Raw genomic sequence first — 20,790 nt, forward strand, 5'->3', positions numbered from 1 at the left:
ATCGTCTGATTTTCAGAACGATTCGTTGACACCATCTTTTCATCTGATGAGCTTCAGCTAGTTCTGTAAACTTCTGAGGAAATTCTTGCTGTGTTTCCGGACATTCTTCTATTCCAGTGTCAACGTGTACCTATTTTAGAAAGAAGACATTTCCAAACAAACACATCCAATAAGCCATCATTTTCCTAACTTCGTTTGAAACCGAGTACCGATGAAATCGTGGAAAAAACGAACGTTTGGAAGTAATTTTCTGTTTCGAAATTGTTGCTAAATTTTCCTTTTCAAATCCATTCAACAACCGATGTTCTGCTTCTGCGCCATTGTTCCTAAATTACTGGTGACAAACGCGGTGATAAATTACACTTTTATGGGTAGGTAATGCATTGCTGTAGATGTTTTATCAAGTGTAGATATTGAAATACCAACATTTGCCTGTAAAATCGCGTCGATGCAGTTGGCAAAATACCTATTCGAATGTCATTCTGAAGATCACCAATGATGTATTAGGTGGTAATTGAAATTACTCGAAGGAAGTGAGCAACGTTGCAAGTGTCTGCCTAGTTTTTTTCTTTCGATTTTCGAATAGAAAGTTAGCCAGTACTAGTTTCTTTGAGAATCGTTTCTGATTCGATGTTCTGTGATTTAGTCAATTGTGAATGAAAAATGCCTATTTTATTTTCAAGTTACATGATTTTATTCATCTTTGTTGCATCTATCAAAAGTGAAGATGAAGAAGGTAAGTTCAATTCAATATTTTGCTGATTCAGCATCTCTTCTTCTTCTAAAACGTAATAAAATTTCAATTTTCCCCCGCATTTTTAGCTTTAATTTTTGACAGGTATAACAGCGCGCTTTTCGAATTACCGAACCCGGTTCCAAAAAAAGCCAGAGGTACTGGTGCTTGGGCCACTGCCTGTCCTGCTCCACAATCCGCTGCTGGTAATTTAATGAAAAATGCTTTGATCGTGCAACAAATCAACGAAGAAGGCGATCAACTGTCCGAAGTGAAAATTAATATATGCAAAGAATCTTATAAACCTTCCTTGGTATTCGATCCTGAACATGTGAATTTTCATTTTGGTTACGCGGTTTGTTTTTCAAGTTATACGATTTTCACTGTATGGATTTGGAATTTCGGATGTTTTTTTGTCCTAAATGGATTTTTTTTCTAGATTTACTATAAATTGAGAGATAGCGATTATTTTCATTACTTTAATCGGAAAAAATTCATGACACCTGAAGAAGCAACTCGATTAATGAGAGAACATATGATATTGAAAGGTTCGTTCCTTTTTGGTAAAAAAGCCAAGGAAGCTATGAGGCCCAAGCAGAATACGGTACAAGACGAAAATGACGAAATATGGTTCAAAGGAAACAGGAAAATGGTATTATGAAAATTCTTGAGCTCAATACTGATTTTTATTTTTTATTTTACTTCATTGTAGGACTGCTCGTGATGTTCCAAAAAAAAAAAAATTGAGCTTCGTTTATTTTGCAGGGGTTCACCTGGTTGTATCTGAATAAGCTGAGGTTCGATTTTTACAAGAATATATTGGAAAAAGTAATCTACGTTATTCGTGGTAATAACAAATGGCCTGTTGCTGGAGAACAATGTGCAGATTATACCTTAGGATCAGCAGTCTATGAAAATATCAAAATAGATCAATTATATTCACAAGTTGGATATCATCTCGGATTCTGTATTATCCTAGAAATTTTCAAAGATTTGATTCTAACGTGTTGATCTTTACTCAGGCAAACCAGAAAAAGATATTCACAAGCGTAAGCCTACCACCAACTCATTGTGAAGGGGGAGTATGTCGTATGGAGAAGACTAACTGCGAACTTTATAATCTGTGTTTATCAAAATGGTTGCTAATTCCAATGGGTCAGTTCGTATTTGGCTCTTCAGCAACACCAGTGTGTTCAAACTTGGCGACCATACCTATTTGGACCGATACAGTGGAAAAAGTGATGCTGAAAGTGGACCAGTATTTGTATTCGTTGTATAGAGTATGGATTATCGTTCAATATTTTTGAACCTACCTAGTGAATTAACACTTACCTACTATTGAATTTTGATTACGTAATTTTACTACGATAGGTCACCAAAGGAAAATTGCTCATAATTGGTGGAATCACCGATGATGTACTCGAGCTACCTAAATCAGGGACCCGAACTCGAGGAAAATCAAAAATATATTTGGATACGGAAAATAGTAAAATTCCGGTGCCGAAAATAATTTATAAAATTGTCAAATACCAATTCAAGCACCTAGAATCTGAAAAAATAACTCCTTGTTGGTACTCTGCCATTATTGTGATTCATAACGATCCTTATTACAAAAAAGAGACGAAACTCTGTCAAAAAGATGTCACAAAAGATTGGGGATGGGATGCAATAACAAAAGATTCGTGGGAAAATGAATTTAATAATGTTTATGTTTGTCAGAACGATTTCGCCACGTTGAAAAAAATATACGGACGTTTGAAAGCGTACAAACAGCAGCCATCTTACGATTTAAATTTATTAAAATTCCCATCGATTAAAAAAGATACAGAAACAGAAGATATCAAGAAAAATGTAGATGACGAGTTCAAAGAATTATCCGAGGGGAAAATAAATTCCAATGTGATGGAAGATGCTCCAGAAAGTTTTCAAAACTTGATTAATGATAGTGCTGCTGATGTTGATGATGCTGCTGACGTTGAAAGCTCAAAAGAATAGTCGAATGGATGGATGCTTTTAACGTCGGAATGAGAATCTTAATCATAAGCAAGAATATAATAATTTAATTGAAGTGCTCGAATAAAAATTTATACGCATTGGAAAGTTTTAACATTTATCAATAGATAATATTGAACTATTTTGTGTATTTTTAAATTTCAGTGCTGATTTTTTTATTTACAAATTGAACTTTGAGTTTTTGCGCTACGATTTCAAAAATAATCATCGAATTAATTAGAAATTTATCGTTCACTTCAATGAGGAGACGCTTGAGGGTACTCAGCACTCAAATCCAATAATTCATCAGATATTCGAACTCAGCGACGTCTAATCAATGGAAATTGACATGTCTAATTGTCTACCGTAAACTGGGGTAACATTGAAGGATTTTTCAGAATTTTTCATGTTTAGAGGCATGAATGGCGGAGGTAGGAGAAATGTGTGTGGTGCTTTTGATAAAGCTATGTCAGCACTACATTTTGGCGTTTACAGAAGTTGTCTACCTTCTTCCTGTCAGGCGCAAAAGCCAAAAGAAGTGCCCTTCAAAGTTACCCAGCGTTTGGGGTAACTTTGAAGGCCCCTTGAAATGTGCTTCACTCAAGGTCAAAAATTATCAAAAACATGAATATTCACTTCTTGGTGACTTTATACGCTTCAAGCACCTACAAAATGATCCATATTCACAATTGAATTTATGGAAGAGTGCTCCAAAATGATAATTTGACATTTTTCTAGTTTTCAGGTGTTTTTCATGCATTTTGGCCAATTTTACCGAATTTCATCATTTTTTAATGATTTTAGAGCTATTTTTCAAGTTTACACATCATTTTTAACAAGTTTTCAAGCATTTTCATGCATTTTTGGCCAATTTTACTGAAATTTCATGATTTTTTTGTAGCCTTCAAAGTTGCCCCAGTTTGAATATTATTTTTTTACTCCTCCGGGAAGAACTTTGGCACATGAACAAATGCGCTAATTTGTAGTCAGGAGGTGTACCAATACATCTATAATGTCACTTGACTCATTATTTGAAAATTAAAAATTCCAGACACCAAGCTTTTCACATCAATTAGAATTAATTAAAACACCACCTTTTTTCATTTGCTTTTTTATTGGCGTTGGAACCAGTAGTTGAAAATGATAAAATAGGAAAAATAACTGCCAAAGTGTACTCTATCCATTCCCGGTGTCAGAATTGCTCCATTCTTCATAGTTCCACCGCCATGGAGCAAAACGTGATGAAAAACCGCACCCTTCAATGTTACCCAGCGATTTCAATGTTACCCCAGTTTACGGTACCTCATTTCCATTTGTTATCGAATTTTTCTTTGAATGGAAACTGGAAAGGAGTGGGGAGAAGCATTACTGAAGAGTCGTATTCACCCCTAACCTCTTTTAAAGGGATAAAATTGACATTACTGGCGAGAATTGCCATCTATGGTCGTTTTCAGTCAAATTTTTTTAAACGTGCATGTGATTGTAGACACATCAAGGGTCATTCATTTCATTACCTGTTGTAAGTAAATGAGAATTTTTAGTTTTTCAATGTCACCTTTGTTGGTACTTCCTTCAGAAGTAGGTACAATCACAAAAAATATTTGTTGCCTTGACGGAAATTCCTTGTATTTGTACTTATATCCAGAAAAAAACTAGGGGTCAGTCCAGACGTTAGAGCACTTCCCTCCCCCTCACCACAGAACAACATGTTCAGCCTTCAAGGTCGTCAGTCTGCCTGTCTGGCCATTTAAAGTTACATTGTCTGTCAAGTCTTTCTAGGACATTGCCATTGTGCCATCGGTGTGCCCTCTCAAGGTCATCAACCTGTCTCTGTACCCACTCAAGGTCAGTCATCTGCCTGTCTGGCCTCTTTAACAGTCACTAACCCACCTGTCTCGCTTCTCAAGGCAGTCTGCCCGCGTCTGTCTGCCCGTCTAGCCTCTCAAGGTCATTGACTCGTCTGTCTGGCTTTCCCAGGTAGACTGTCAATCAGTCTAGCCTCTTAAGGTCATTGACTCGTCTGTCTGACTTCCCAAGGTAGACTGTCTGTCCAGCCTTCTGAGGCCATTGACCCGTCTCACACCGGTTCAGACTGAAATTTAGCGCACCAAAAATCAAAGCTTCGATATTGTAGACTTGTAGATGTGTGTTTAGGGGTAATTTGAAGCGCTGAATTAATTTTTGACGTTATTTTTCACCCTAGCTCCCAAAAAGGGCCTCATAGTGGGGGGAGGGGGGGTGCGGAGTGATAAATGTTTAAATTTCTCGAGTGGAATGTCAAAATGTACATATTTTTGCCTTCCAAATTCATTGTCAACGTTATTTTTTACCTTAGCTCTAAAATGAGCCCTCAATAGGGGGGGGGGCTGAATGGTAAATTTTTGAATTTTTCGAGTGAGGTGTCAAAATGTACATATTTTTGCCTTCCAAATTCATTTCTAACGTTATTTTTTACCTTAGCTCTAAAATGGGCCCGCAATAAGAAGGGGGGGGGGGGGTACTGAATGGTAAATTTTTGAATTTTTCGAGTGAGGTGTCAAAATCTACATATTTTTGCCTTCCAAATTCATTATCAACGTTATTTTTTACCTTCGCTCTAAAATGAGCCCTCAATAGGGGGGGGGGGGGGCTGAATGGTAAATTTTCGAATTTTTCGAGTGAGGTGTCAAAATCTACATATTTTTGCCTTCCAAATTCATTGTCAACGTTATTTTTTACCTTCGCTCTAAAATGAGCCCTCAATAGAGGGGGGGGGGCTGAATAGTAAATTTTCGAATTTTTCGAGTGAGGTGTCAAAATCTACATATTTTTGCCTTCCAAACTCATTTCTAACGTTATTTTTTACCCTAGCCCTAAAATGGACCCTCAAAAGGGGTTGTGAGTAGTAAATTTTTGAATTTTTCGAGTGGGGTGTCAAAATTTAGATGTTTTTGAATGATTTAGACTCTATTATGCAAAAATCTGAAATTTGTAAAAAGAGCCAAAGGTGGGAGAAGGTCGAAAAAGTGTATGCATAGTCTTAAACCTGATACTTGGGCCATTCAAGTGCCTATAAGTTGCGTTTGTCTGACTTTCCAAGATCCTATGTCTCTGGTTTCTAAAGATCACTGGCCTATCTGTCCGTCTGTCGGGCATCTCGTCACTCGTGGTAAGTGACCTACCTGTCTAGCCTGTCAATGTTATACAAACAGTAATTCTCGCTTTTTACCAAATTGCTTTAAAATCTTGATTTTTTACCTAAAAGTGCTCCTTTTTTGCTGAAAATTGCTGGAAAGTTTTACTTTTTTGCCAAGAATACTTGGAAAAATTATCGTTTTTTTTGGAGGAAAAAAGTGGGAAATAGTTTTCTTCAAAAATTTGCTTGAAGTCTTGCTTTTTTGCCAGAAATTGTCAAAGTTTTCACTTTCATGTCGAAAATTGCTTATAAGTCTTGCTACACTTTCTCTTTTTTGACAAAATTTGGAAAAAGTGTAATTTTTTGCCAGTAAGTGCTCAAAAGTCCTTTTTTTTTACATTTTTAACAAAAATTTTCAAATGCTCTGGCTTTTTTTGGTGTTTTTTTTTCTACATTAGCTTTAAAATCGTTGGATGTTTTGCTCATGTCTTGTTAATTTTTTAGTTACTAAAATGTTACTTTTTTTTGGAGGGGGGATTGAATAGATACCTACCTACGATCCCGAATATGGTTGGAAATTATTTTTCAAAGTATTTCTCATCACCAGCTGCTTTCTAAGCTCCTCTAACATGAGGCTGCATCACTCCCCCGCAGAATAAAAAAATTTATTTCAGACTTCGGAGTCATTTTAGAACAAAACAGTAGATTAATATTATTCCGTTGATCGAATGTCGAAAATATATCAAAATGATGTAAAAATATCCAAAACAGAAATAAAATACCTAACTGAAAATTGCCAAAAAGATTTAAAATGCCACTAAAATCAGCAAAAAATTCATGAAGAAGGGTTAGAAACGTGCGAAAGTCAGGTAAACAGTTAATGAAAAATACATTTAAATCACCAGAAATTGCCCAAAACTGATGAAATTTTAGCAAAATTTGTCAAAAATTCACAAAAAAAGCCATCAAAACAGCAATAAATTACTGATGGGGAGCTTTTTGGGGTTTTTCCTCTGTAGATACAATTCATTTGTTCCCTGTTTCTTCTCCTCTTTCCCCCTCCCTTACCACAATAAAAAATACCAAGTTTTAATAAATTATATAATTCTGAGAAGCAACAAAATAAAAACATTTGCTTGGCAAATTGTACAATTAACTAAAAAACGTATTTACATTCGTTAAAAATAATATACATACTTACATTACACATCATGACGTATAATAATAATAGGTATGTGACTCAGAGAGAGAAAAAAAAACAAAAACTCATAGGTTTAACTTTACTAATTCGTAATTCCTATGACACTTGGGATATACTATTCGTATACAAATTTAAATCATTATATTATGTACACAAACTAAATAAGGAAAATGGTTAACTAAGAATATAATCAATAAATTAATCACGAATTAAAAGAGTTTTCTTTATAAAATTTTTGGCGACAAAAAAAAAAGAACGATAATATAAAAATACAAAAAAAAAAAGTCAGCAATTATAGTACACAAGTTGTAAAAAAAAAAGGAAAAATGAGGAGAAAAACTTAAAATATTTGATTTCAATTAATTTAACAACAATTACATATTTTTCAAATTACTCGGCACTTATTTTCGTTTAGATGTAGGAGGCGCTTGCGTATGATGCGTGCAACCTTCGACATTTTCCGGCCAATCGCAAACATTTTCTTTTGGATTAAAGACTAAATTTGAAGGACATGGCATGTGGTGTTTTCTTTCACCCTCACACATATAATACATGGTGCAATCCGCTTTGTCGGGGTGGTATGAAATATGGCCATCTTGGTCTTCGCAAGAGACAGCTTGAGCTAATATTCGAAGTGAAAATGAAATTAGTTCGAATCTCAACACTCAAATCGTTTGTGAGTGAAGAGAGAGTATACTTACGATCTTTTGTTGAGTAAAGTGAATTCAGACTAGAAGATTCGTAGGGACCGTCGTATTCTAATTTTACACTGTAATTTTCGAATTCTTGTTTCATCGCTTGTAGTAATGGGAATTTACCGTTTCCGCAAGTACCTCTGAAGTCGTCCATGTCCAGTGACCATATCATAATGCCACCAAATCCTTCTTCTTTGAGCCAAGTCAGCTGCAAAATAGTAACAGGAATATTGTAAATTGTTTGTTAAAAAGTCAGCAGATTCAGCAGGGTTTTGAAGTCCAGCTTACCTTATTTTTAAGACTTCTTTCGTCGTCAAATCCGACCCATTGGTTGCCTCTGTAAGCGAATGGTACTTGTTGCTCGTTATCCCACACTAAGGTGGTGTTCTCAGCTCTCAAGAATTCGCAAATCTGTACGTAAAGGATAGAGCCATATAAAACAATGGTGTAAGTTCCCAGGGAGTAGTCAAGTTGCTTTTGAACTCACTTCGTAATAAGCTAAGAAGCCAGGTTCTCCTGTATATTTTCCAGCAGTTCCCCCTCCCGAAGATGGAGCTCCGATATCGAATTTCGAAGCCTCGACCAGAGTGAACGAACGTCCATACATTGGCATTCCTATCATCAGCTTCTCTTTAGGTGCTCCTTGTTTCACCCATTCCCTCGCACTATAATCCTAAAGAAATGGAAATAATCTTAATATGGTTTCTACATAATTGAAGTCCCTCCCCCACCCCCAATTTGAGGTGTACTTACAACTGTGAGTTTCTTTTGGTAACTAGTGGCGCTTTCCAGGGCGAATAGGGGACTGTTGTGGCCTACTTGTCTCTCCCAAGGACCGTGGAAATCGTAGGTCATTACGTTAATAAAATCTAAGTATTTTGATATTTCAGGAACATCGTACCTATACATATTTTCAACAGCGACAATCGATTAAATAGGTCTTCGTAGTGGTGAAAACGATTTTTTAGATGTTTAGAGTTTCATTACCCGGCAGCTATAGCTTCGAAACTGGCTGGAACTGCAGCTGTGAGTAGTAATCTTGGCTGCCCTGCAGTCTTAGCTTCTCCCTCGAAAGCTGTCCGTAACTCTTTCAAGAAACTGACGTATGCTAATTTATCCTCAGCTCCTCTGCAATGCAAATTGCATAATTTTTTAAGAACGATGTGAAAATTGGTGACATTTTATTGGAGGATTGTTACCTTGGATATTCCCAATCGACATCCAAACCGTCGAACTTGTATTGCCTTAGGAACTCTATAGCTTCGTATACGAATTGATTCATTCTAAATACATTACTGGTGAGTTCTTTGAACGGAGTTGATCCGAAAGCCCATCCTCCAATGGCCAAGAGTATCTGTAAAATGGATAGTGTAAAGAATACAAGGTCAAGTGCTGGTTTTCAGTGACTTTGAAGGTGCTCCTGGCGCAGAAATGACATTACCTTTAACGATGGTTTGGATTCTCTCAAGGTGATAATTTTGCTAAAGCTTTCCTCGTCATCACCGACTATAAGTCGGAAATCTTTCAATGTACCGAAAGCGTAAATAATATGAGTACAAAGGGTCGAATCGATATTCTCTGGAGCGAATTTACCGAGACCAGGACGATTCTGAGACCATTTCGTCATGTAGCAGAACATCTGTGGTGGACGAGCTGTAAGAATATATGTTTGAAAAATGTTTGTTAAAGAGCTAGATCTTCTGGTTGGATGATTTATAAGAATATTGTAAGAATGATCTAATGAACTTACCACTTTGTATGACTGGTGTTTGAACTGTGTTCGATGCGACCAAAGCTGATTTCACTTTGAATAAAACTTCGCTTGAGTTGATTTTAGTGGTGGGAGGTTTGGTGATGATTTCCACGTGAGCAGTTTTGGCTATTTTATGCCAATCGATATCTTTGGCGTTGTTGTCTCGTTTGACACCTCGTAATTCCTCCCTGTGAAAAGTAGGTAACAATTTTTATGAGATTGATTGCTAAAGGTGTATGGGTGGAAAATGAAATATGTACTATTAGGTGTGTTTGGGAAAGGGAATACTTGCCTTATAGCTCCTATCAAAGGATACTTGACATTGCCACCGCAAATTGTGCCTGTGAAATCATCCATATCCACTGACCAGACCATGGCACCTCCGTATCCGCTTGTTTTAAGCCATCGCATTTTATTACGAATGGATCGCTCGTCGTCGAAGCCAACCCATTGATCGCCAGCGACCGCGTAGGGTACTTTCATTTCATCGTCCCAGACGTAAGTGGCCCCGTTCTTGAGCATTTCACATATCTGTGGTGTTTTTGAAAAAATAAATAGTTGTTAGGATTTCATTTTTGGAACGAGAAGTTTTGAATTTCTGACTATAATAACTCGATTTCGGAAATTTTGAATTTGAATTTTCTTACAAGTTACAATTTCAATTTTGGAAATAAAATCTAACTTGAGCGAACTGCGAAATGATTCGAAAAATTATTCTTTCAGTGGGTCATTTTTTAAAACGATGATATAATTTCAAAAGTTTGAAAAAAAAATTTTCGAAGTAAGTAAATAGTTTGAAAAATCATTTTCCATAAAATACTTAGTTACTGCAGATAAATTAACATGGGGGAAAAAAATACATTAAAATCATTCAAAATCAACAAAACATGACAGAATTTCAATAAATATTCTCAAAAATGCACAAAAAAAATAAAAAGGGAAAATTATAAAATTTGGGTAGGTAAGTATTTGTCAAAATTTAGCATTTTTATTAGTAGTGGCCAATTTTCTGTAATTTTATTAAGTACTTTTTTGTTCTTTTTAAAACTTTTTCATGCACTTCAGACACTTTTCATTAAAATTTATCACGTGATTTTGTTGAGACTGGTGCTTTTTTTTAGTATTTTTATGACCTTTTCTTAGGTTTTTCAACATATTATTTTAATGTATTTTTAACACTTTTTCATGGATTTTGGGCAATTTTCATTGAAATTTTAACAGTTTTTACCTCATTTTAACGCGGTTTAAAACTTTTTTGAACATTTTTGAGAATTTTCATCTCTTTTTCATTATTTTTAGTGATTTTAACGCCGTTTTCGAGCGCCTTCGCATCATTTTTTACGCGTTTTCAACACTTTTTCATGCGTTTTGAGCAAGTTTCTTTGAAATTTCAGCAGTTGATGGCAATTTTTGATGACTTATTGCCTATATTGAGTGATTTTCCATCGTTCAACGCTTTTTACTGATTTTTAAGTGAATTTTTGGCCAATTTTGTTGAAATTTCATTAGTTTTTGGCAATTTTTAGTGATTTTAACACGTTTTTCACCATTTTTTTACCTGATTTTCATACGCTTTTAATTCTTTGTCGTGCATTTTATTTGACAATTTTCGTGTGATTTTCAATTTTTTAAACAATTTTTTAGTGATTTGATTGCTGTTTGGGGTGTTTTTACGTTTTAATAAATTTTCGACAATTTTCATGCATTTTTGGGAAATTTTACAAAACTTTATCACTTTTTGTTAATTTTTGCTGGTTTTAATGTGTTTTTTTGAATGTTTTTACTACGTTTGAGAGGGATTTTCAACAGTTTTTTCAAGCTTTTGGAGAAAAATTCGAGTAAAATTTTAGCAGTTGGGTAATTTTTAGTGATTTTAATGCGTTTTTTTTAGTGTTTTTACATCATATTAACTTGATATATTTTCAAAAAAAAAAAAAAATTGAGCATTTTGGGAAAATTTTGATTAATTTTTTTGTAATTTTTATGATTTTATTTGCCCTTTGAAGTGTTTTCGAAGCATTTCAAGAGGTTCTCGACTTTTTTCATACCTTTTTTGAAGGGGAGGGGAGAATACTTGAAATTTAATCAGTTGATGGTAATTTTCAGTGATTTAAATGCTTTTTATGGAATATTTTTACATTATTTTTTTGGCAAATTTTACAGAACTTTCATCACTTTTTGTTTATTTTTTGCTGGTGGTTAATGTATTTTTTTGAGTGTTTTTACCACGTTTGAAAGAGTTTTTAACAGTTTTTTATGCATTTTGGGAAAATTTGAGTAAAATTTTAGCAGTAGAGTTAGGTAATTTTCAGTGATTTTAATGCGTTTGTTTTTTTTAGTGTTTTTACATCATACTTACCTATTAACTTGACACTTTTAAAAAACAAACTTCGAGCATTTTGGGAAAATTTTGCTAATTTTTTGTGTTGTTTTCAAGTGTTTTTGATACATTTCAAGAGGTTCTCGACTTTTTTCGCACATTTTTTGAGGGGTGGAAGGAGGAGGGGAAATACTTGAAATTCCATTAGTTTTTGGTAATTTTTAGTCATCATTTTTAATGCTTTTTTAACACATTTTTATGCATTTTGGGCAACTGCCGTTGAAATTTTAGCAGGTTTTGATGATTTTTAGTGATTATATAGGTACCTCTTTTTTTTTAGTTTTTTCACATTCAAGTACGTAACGTTTTTCTTTTCTTGCTAATTTTTTGTACCTAACTTTATTGTGTTTTTGAGTGTTTTTACAGAATTTTAAAATTAAAGGGTTTAGACGCTTTTTCACACTTGTTTTTGACAAATGCTAAAATGTTATTACTTTTTGGTAATTTTGGGTGATTTTAATGTCTTTTTTTTAATTTATTTTTTTTAGCGTTCTAGGTCATTTGAATGCGTTTTAAACACTTTTTTTGTGCAATTTCAGGGTGTCTAAAAGTCAGGAAAAGTTTGTCCTTTTGCCTTTGAGTCCGTCCTTCTTTTCAAAAATATCAGGCAAAAGTCTTTCTTTTTTCCGAATTTTCAAATATTTCTGTAATTAAATCAAAATTGAGCAAAACATGAAATTTTTCAGAATTTTTCATTTTTTCAAACGTCAAAATAATTCATTATGTATAATTCAAAAAATAAAAATATTTTTGTTTGATCTATTTTCTTAATCATTTTTTTGCTTCTTTTAAAAATTATAAATTTTTGAAACTTTTTTTTTGAGCAATTTTGTGAAAATGATGGGGGAAGGGGGAGTCATTTGTCCTTCCAAGGTCCTTCTAAGGTCCTTCTTTCAAGTTTTCAGATTTTGTTAGAAACCCTGAATTTCAAATTTATTCCAAAAGTGCCTCATTTCTCAACATTCGAGATATCTTTAGTTTGTAGCTTAAACTCTATAAGAATTGGAAGCCTCGTACACGACATTATATAAAATTCTAAATCTAATCTAATACAGATGATGTTGAAGAAAAGAAATGTTGAAAAAAAGAAAATACCTCGTAATAGGCAAGGAATCCGCCCTCCTTGGTGTATTCTCCTGCCTTTCCTCCGCCACTGGATGGAGCGTTTACTTTGAAATTAGCCGGATTTGATAAAGTGAACGATCGTCCATACGTGGGCATACCAATAATAAGTTTATTTTTGGGAGCACCGAGTTGTACCCATAAAGAAGCTGCGTGATCGACGCATAGCTGTTTTCTCCACTCGGAATCGGAAGACGGCGCATAAAGCGGAGCATTGTGACCAGTTTCACGTTCCCATTTACCGTGGAAGTCGTAAGCCATCACGTTAATGAAATCTAAGTAGCTGTCATAACACATACAATGAGAAGGATTAACAAAAAATGTATTGAGACGAGCTTTAATACGAGTAGAGGTATAGAAGTCGATGGTGTGTTTCTCGTATATTGTGAAGACGTGCTTAACTGCTTACCTGGATACAGCTGGTACATCGTATCCACCTTTAATGTTATCAGGACCTACTGGTACGGCAGCGGATAGCAAAAGACGAGGTTTTTTCACCTCTTGAGATTCAGCTTCGAAAGCTTCGCGGAGTTCTGAAATGACAACAGAGGAATAAGTCAAGTCAGCAGGACTTTGTGTAGATATTTATAATGAAATGCTAGGGAATAGTTCTATCGGTGTATACCTTTCAACAAAGCAACTAGATTCTTCTTGTCATCGGTTCCTTTGGGGTATTCCCAATCGATATCCAGACCATCGAAATTACGTGTCCTCAAGAATGGAATGGCGCTGTAGATAAATGTCTGACGAGTATATCTGGTAGCAGTCATGTCTTTGAATTTCTGTGTTCCGAATGTCCATCCACCTGTGATTGAGAATACATTTAGTTGTTTTAAAGAATTCGGCAAATACCTTGAAAGGGTTTCCTCATTATAGGAATTGAAATCGAAAATCAATCTTCGCCATTTATTCAGCGAAGAATTTGCTAATTGAAGTCGAGATGCACGATCGACGATCAGCTCTACGTATACCAACTCGTGAAATATTAAATAGGTAACCCCAGGTAGTACATAGGTAGTTAGATACGCGTGGAATCGATAATAATTACGCGTTTATTACATAGATTGTAGCAATATGTAAAATATGTATTATGAGAACTAGGTTGACAATGCGAGAGTAAAAGTGCATTTATATAGGCTGGATAAAGTCATCCTTTACATATATGGAGCACGAAATCAAACCCAAAACGTACTAGTGTTGGGTGGGGAGGGGGACAGGGAACAGTGGGACGCGTCGCAATAATTGAAGCGCATCTGTCTACCTACTACTGTGCAATTCCTCGTATTACATCATCACGAACGATGATGATTATTGGCAGAGTGGATCGCGATGCAGAGGCAGAGGAAGAGTAGTCGTTGAAAGAGGGAGAGAGAGTAAGAGGAGAGAAAAAAATTGAAAAATTCGTACGATAACGACGACATTGTTATGAGAGAAGCTGTAGGTGAGGTAGCCGATAATTAATATGCCACGCGTCCGACGACGATGGTCGTTTCGTAAATTCAATACGTAAACCGGTTATTGCCGCGGTACGCGCGTATTACAATAAAGAGATCGATTATGTTATACCGGTGGCAATACATATACATAATATGAGAAATTTTCACATTTCTTTCTTTCTTTTTTCGTTCTTTCTCTCTTATCGGTATTATTTAATAATCCTTCTCTGTCTATCTAGCTACTTAGTAAGTAGCTAGTACCTAAACCTATTCTTAAAAACTATAAACACGCTACACAGGAGGTCTAGTAAATGTGTCAGTATAAACGTCTCGTACATGAGCGGGGAGGTTCACTGTTTGACATGAATGATCTACGATTTATGCATTATGGGATTTATGTAAGCGATTTGGAATCAATATCGATCTCGATCTGTCGAGATGAGGTAGACATTGGGCACTGATCAAGGAGCTGCCGAGTAAAAAGGGTGTGTTAGAAAATGGTTCTTGATCATTTAGAATTTGAAGGTGAATTTCAAGTTTTACGTTTTACAATTTACACAACAGTGTGAAGTGGAAAAACGATTAAAGAAAAAGTATGTAAACCCCAAGGCCCAAAACAAAAAAGTGTACTTAATGATAATGTCACAATTTACGTGATGAAATGCAATTCAAGAAAGATATAATTTCAAGTCTTTATTTTTGTGATGCACCAGGTTTTTTCTTTTTGATTCCCCCCCCCCCACCCCCCTCCAGTCACCGGTCATTCTTTTTTCTCCAACAAATATTTGAAATGAAGATTTTGCTGAAAAAATACTGTGGGTAGTGTGACCGATTTTCTTATGCCCCTTCTCATCCCCCTTTCGAATTGATTATCGTGAAAAATAAAGAATTCATGAAAGTGATTGTGAGTTCAGATATTTTAACCCTTTGGAGGTTCTCTAGGTTTTCGGGTTAGAAAATTGAAGTGCCTTAATGAGTGTGATAGGGTACCTCGCCCAATTGGCCAAACCACAAAAAAGTCGAGCTTTTGATGAAAAGTTTTATAGGAAAATGAAAGTCTCCAAAAAACACAAATGTGACATTTCCTAAAAAAAAATTGAATGTATGCAGAATTTTTTTTGAAAAAATGAACCAAAAACATGTGTCAAAAACATTGAACAAAAGCACTCTTTCAAGAAATGAAATAAAAATTGAATTGGAAAAAAATAAAAATACAAGGTTGAAAAAAAGTCATCTGGCAGTTCACAAATTCAGCGAGAATCAAATCTTGTTGGCAAAAATGCCTTTGTTTAATGCATGAAGAGAAGAAAAATCTATGCCGCTAAGAGAGGATTTTTTATCAAGTCATAAAATCTTTTAGGAAATCGAGCCGAAATATGGGACAAAATTTAGCAAAATTGCGAGCTTTCTGGCAGGGGGTAACTAATTATGAAAACATTTTCGCCTTTATTCACGAGATGTAGCATAGAATTTTCTTTCATTTTGGGAAAAAATGAGTATTTTATCATTTATTGGAGTATAGGAATATGAAGATGAAGATGAAGAGAAATAGTAAAAATAGTAAATAAAAATCCAAATTCATCTACGAGTTCAGTCTTTCATTTCGTTTACGCTCTGGATTTGTGTTTTTGTTCACTATTTCTCTTCATCTTCATCTTCATATTCCTATACTCCAATAAGTGATAAAATACTCATTTTTTCCCAAAATGAAAGAAAATTCTATGCTACATCTCGTGAATAAAGGCGAAAATGTTTTCATAATTAGTTACCCCCTGCCAGAAAGCTCGCAATTTTGCTAAATTTTGTCCCATATTTCGGCTCGATTTCCTAAAAGATTTTATGACTTGATAAAAAATCCTCTCTTAGCGGCATAGATTTTTCTTCTCTTCATGCATTAAACAAAGGCATTTTTGCCAACAAGATTTGATTCTCGCTGAATTTGTGAACTGCCAGATGACTTTTTTTCAACCTTGTATTTTTATTTTTTTCCAATTCAATTTTTATTTCATTTCTTGAAAGAGTGCTTTTGTTCAATGTTTTTGACACATGTTTTTGGTTCATTTTTTCAAAAAAAATTCTGCATACATTCAATTTTTTTTTAGGAAATGTCACATTTGTGTTTTTTGGAGACTTTCATTTTCCTATAAAACTTTTCATCAAAAGCTCGACTTTTTTGTGGTTTGGCCAATTGGGCGAGGTACCCTATCACACTCATTAAGGCACTTCAATTTTCTAACCCGAAAACCTAGAGAACCTCCAAAGGGTTAATGGGATTTTATTTTTTTATTTTTCAAAATTGAGAATAATATTCAAAATTTTTCATGTGCCAAAAACAGTCAGAATTCTTGCTTTTTGGCAAAGCTGTCTAAAAAGTATAGTTTTTTTGCTAAATTTTTTTGAAAAATGTCGCTTTTTAGCAAGATTTCTAAGGCTTGCTTATTTAAATATCGTACTACTCGAATATCTCGCTTTTTTTCAAAAATGCCCGAAAAGTGCTGATTATTGCAAAAAATTGCCAAACAGTTTTAATTCTTTCACTTAAAAAAAAAAATCAAAAAAAGTCTCACTTTTTGGCCAGAAATTGCTAAGAGTTCCGTATTTTGTTGAAATACGATATGTATTACCTGTTGTAAGAACCTCGTTTTCTGTGTAAAAAAGAATGATGAAAAATTTCACTTCTGTCAAAATAGCCAAATGGTCTGATTTTTCGCCAACAATTCTTGAAATTGTTGCTTTTTTGTAGAAAAATCCCCAAAAGTATCGGTGTTCCCTAACGATTGGTCAAGAACGTCGTTTTTTCCCAGAAATTGTCGAAAAGTTTTGCCATTTTGCTGAAATTGTTCTAATAGTCTTGCATTTGGCCAGAAATTGATAAGAAGTCTTACTAATTGTAAGTAGTTAGGTACAATGGTACATAGTTCTGTTGTCTTGCTTCTTGCCTAAAAAGGGCAACTATACTCTCATTTTTTTTTAAAAACCAAAATTGCTAAAATTTCGCTTTTTTGCCAAGAAATTATCAAAAATCTCACTCTTCTCCTGAAAGTTGCTCCAGAAAGTTTTGTTTCCAAAAAAAAAAAAATAATACCTGCAAAAAAGTTTTATTTTTTTACCAAAAGTTGCTAAAAATCACGTTTTAAACTTCTCGTTTTTCTCTAACCAAAAATTTATAAAAATTGTTGATTTTTTGCAATTAATTCCTTCTACTTTTGCTAAAAATTTTCCAGGTCTTGCATTTGACCAAAAATTGACAAAAAATCTCGTTTTTTAATAAACAGTTGCAAAATAGTCTCACTTTTGGGGGGGGGGGACTGCCAAAAATTTATACTTTTTGTTGAAATCGTCAATGTCTCAATCCAGTTTTATTTTCAAATTTCAATTAGAATGTTTTTTTTTTCGTTTTTTCTGTTTTTTTTCTTGTAGCCTAATTTTTGCATGCATTAAAAAATGCTTTGCTCACGTTTTGAAACATTTTTGGTTAGTTTTTGGATGCTTTTTCAAACTTTTTTGTTTACGGAAGTTATGCACACTTTTTTTCGGAAAAAAATGAGTACGAGGTCTGTGTGAATCGATTTTCTATAATTTTTGACCATTTTTAGGATGGCGAAATTCAAGTAAACGAGAATTTGTGTGAGAATGTGGCAATTTTCAATCTGCTTGCTAACACAAAAACGCTACGTCTACTCTCCTTGATCTCTGAAAATTTAATTTATCATCATTAAGAATTTATCTATGATTGTCGATTGATTAAAAGTAGGATATACGTACAGACATAAAATTTATTTATTTTATTTTTTGCTTTCAGTAGTGAAGATAAAAGAATTGAAGGCTGCAGTTTGAAAAATTATGGTCGCGTTGGAATCAACAGGTAAGAATTGGTTTTTATTAATTGTATTGCATTCTAAGATTCAGAATAACCTTTTGAAAGAGGATGTTCAGTTTTTATAAAACTAGATCAATCGCGAAATTGTGTAATAATTTTACTGGAATTCCAAAAAATGTTCCCCTTCCTTCGTAGAAAAATGAGAAATCATAGAAGGCACCACGCCTTCTTTTTCATTTACAGCTTAATGGATCAATCAGTGTATTCGCTGTCTTACGATGTATTTCGAATGATGAGGAGAGGGAAGTGGGAGAGAGTAAGGAGACTTTTCCTCATCATTGAGACCAAAGTTGATAAAAATTCATGTAAGTCGGTAATTATGCATAATCGCAGTCTTCGTTATCCTTTTTTGCCCGTAAACTTAGAATTCGTACAAGGTGCAGTGGTGCACATCAAAGTACATACATATAATTTTGGCCTGGAGGACTTACTGGCTACCTCAAAATTTTTTGAAAATCACGAAAACTTGCCCAGATCTAGAAGCAGGCTGCGAAGAGAGATTTAAATGCCCCTGCAAATTTTGAAAATCAATGTTTTTGGTCATTTTTGCATATTCCATCATTGTATTGATTTCGTTGACTCTGACAAAAAACAATAGGTATATGAAGAACAAACTTTTTAGAACAATTTCCATCTTGTAGGGGAGGCCACAGTGGGACCTGAGCAGAATTTAGGAGGAAAAAAGTCAAATTGAGGATGCACCTGAAACCACTGTTTTCTACTTGAAAATACTTTAGAGTAACACTTACAATCATTAAAAACTCGCCCCACCCACTTTTCCTGGAATTACAGATAGAGGAACTTCAATGTTCTAGGAATGTGAAAAATGGTGAAGGTAATTTTGATAAGTGCGCGGTGTTGTACATTTCAAGTTTGCGTGAGTTAAATAGTAGGTAGGAAAATTCTGAAACATGGAAATGAAAGCTGAAGGGATGTAAATTCTATTAATGTACTTAATTTTGAATTTACAATTATTTATAATGTAATTATAAGCTGTTGAAGTTGGAGAAAAAATTTGTAATTTTGAAATTTTCAAAAAAATGGTAAACTTGGCTTTCAAAAATTGGGATGTAAGTTAAAAAAATTTCAAATGCAAGAAAATGTGACACCAAGTGTAGACTTTTGAAAGAATCGAAAATTTTTTGCAACTGAGCTTTAGTTGGTTTGCAATTTTTGGTTTTAGCAGCCAAAAACGTTGAAATTTTGCAAAAAAAAACTGTCATATTTAGTCATTTTTTTTCTATCTAAAAATTTTTTCAGAAAAATGGTTTTGGGCTCAAAAGACGCGAAATTTCATGCTGTTTCCAAATCACCTCTCGTATACTTGATTTTTCCCATGATAAGTGTCCAAAAATCGTTTTTTTCTAGAGAATACATCAAAATTAGTGATTTTCCAAGTACCTGAATTTTCTAATTTTTCAAATTTTTTAGGGTGAATTCCGGCTGGGGTGTAATGATTTTGGTTTTGAAAGATGCTAAATTTGATACCTTCTCATAATTTGTTTCAACCAATGAGATAAGTTTGCAACTTCTCCCCCTATGGTGGAATCAGAATGAAATGGAGGGGGCAGGAAATCTTTTTCTATGGTAATCCAGCTTTTGAGGGGTAAAAATTGTTTTTTTTTTGGTGCTGAATGCAAATTTCATGTCCGATTTGAAACATCGTATCCCTACAGTAGTGAACCGCCACCCCCGCCCCTTTATGATCCAAAATCGAAAAAAAATTTAAATACCATGTGACGTATCGTTAGTTATGTTTTTGGGGACGCTGAATCCGAATATCGACTTCGTTTTTCGATCTGGCCTTCTCTACCCTTTCCACCCCCTCCCCCACCCTTTATGATCCAAAATTGAAAAAAATAATACCATGTGGCATATCGTTTGTTATGTTTTTGAGGATGCTGAGTCCGAATATGCGCTTAGTTTTTCGATCTGGGCTTCTCTATCCGTTCCACCTCCTCTCTTGCCCCTTCTTCAGCCAAAATTCAAAAAAAAATTGTAAAACCATTGGACATCCGATTACTATGGACAAAACCTAATAATGGATTCGAATTCAGCGCCTCAAAAAACGTATATGAGGATACCCATATTGGTTTATAAACCCATTTTATGATTTTACCCCTTTCCTCCCCCTTTTTCCCACCCTCAGATGACCATAGACAAAAAACTAATATTGGATTCGGATTCAGCGCCTCAAAAAACATATATGAGAATACCCATATTGGTTTTTAAGCCTATTTTCATGATTTTACCCCCTCCCTCCCCCTCTCCCCACCCCCTGATGGCCATAGATAAAAACTACCATCGAATGCGGATTCGGCGCCTCAAAAAACATACATGAGAATACCCATATTTGTTTTTAAGCCTATTTTCATGATTTTACCCCCTCCCTCCCCCTCTCCCCCACCCACTGATGACCATAGATAAAAACTACCATCGAATTCGGATTCAGCGCCTCAAAAAACATACATGAGGATACCCAT

At 34.6% G+C, this 20,790-nt stretch overlaps 2 protein-coding genes and 1 long non-coding RNA gene across 3 annotated transcripts in view; 2 read left to right on the forward strand and 1 right to left on the reverse strand.

The window, feature by feature from the left end:
* Positions 1 to 20,790, forward strand: part of LOC135848176 (uncharacterized) — a 185,438-nt gene that overhangs the window by 670 nt on the left and 163,978 nt on the right. The window contains exon 2 of the long non-coding RNA XR_010559323.1: positions 18,230 to 18,292. This is a non-coding gene — a long non-coding RNA (uncharacterized LOC135848176). The remainder of the gene's footprint in view (positions 1 to 18,229; positions 18,293 to 20,790) is intronic.
* LOC135848998 (uncharacterized) lies at positions 448 to 2,810 on the forward strand. The gene is made up of 6 exons (XM_065369124.1): positions 448 to 736; positions 823 to 1,088; positions 1,173 to 1,385; positions 1,499 to 1,678; positions 1,756 to 2,013; positions 2,105 to 2,810. The coding sequence occupies exons 1-6, from the start codon at positions 664 to 666 to the stop codon at positions 2,726 to 2,728; spliced, it is 1,614 nt and encodes a 537-aa protein (XP_065225196.1). The 5' UTR covers positions 448 to 663; the 3' UTR covers positions 2,729 to 2,810.
* Positions 6,934 to 20,790, reverse strand: part of LOC135848172 (uncharacterized) — a 60,127-nt gene continuing 46,270 nt past the window's right edge. The window contains exons 5-17 of the mRNA XM_065367984.1: positions 13,617 to 13,796; positions 13,401 to 13,524; positions 12,965 to 13,274; positions 9,782 to 10,020; positions 9,487 to 9,677; positions 9,178 to 9,389; positions 8,936 to 9,090; positions 8,724 to 8,864; positions 8,490 to 8,637; positions 8,224 to 8,409; positions 8,025 to 8,147; positions 7,743 to 7,944; positions 6,934 to 7,663 (exon numbers count right to left, since the gene is read on the reverse strand). Of these exons, the coding sequence (XP_065224056.1) occupies positions 7,443 to 7,663; positions 7,743 to 7,944; positions 8,025 to 8,147; positions 8,224 to 8,409; positions 8,490 to 8,637; positions 8,724 to 8,864; positions 8,936 to 9,090; positions 9,178 to 9,389; positions 9,487 to 9,677; positions 9,782 to 10,020; positions 12,965 to 13,274; positions 13,401 to 13,524; positions 13,617 to 13,796 (2,432 nt within the window). The 3' untranslated portion in view covers positions 6,934 to 7,442. The remainder of the gene's footprint in view (positions 7,664 to 7,742; positions 7,945 to 8,024; positions 8,148 to 8,223; positions 8,410 to 8,489; positions 8,638 to 8,723; positions 8,865 to 8,935; positions 9,091 to 9,177; positions 9,390 to 9,486; positions 9,678 to 9,781; positions 10,021 to 12,964; positions 13,275 to 13,400; positions 13,525 to 13,616; positions 13,797 to 20,790) is intronic.

This window comes from Planococcus citri, chromosome 5 (genome assembly GCF_950023065.1).
Source record: "Planococcus citri chromosome 5, ihPlaCitr1.1, whole genome shotgun sequence".
In the NCBI taxonomy this organism is placed as follows: Eukaryota; Metazoa; Arthropoda; class Insecta; order Hemiptera; family Pseudococcidae; genus Planococcus; species Planococcus citri.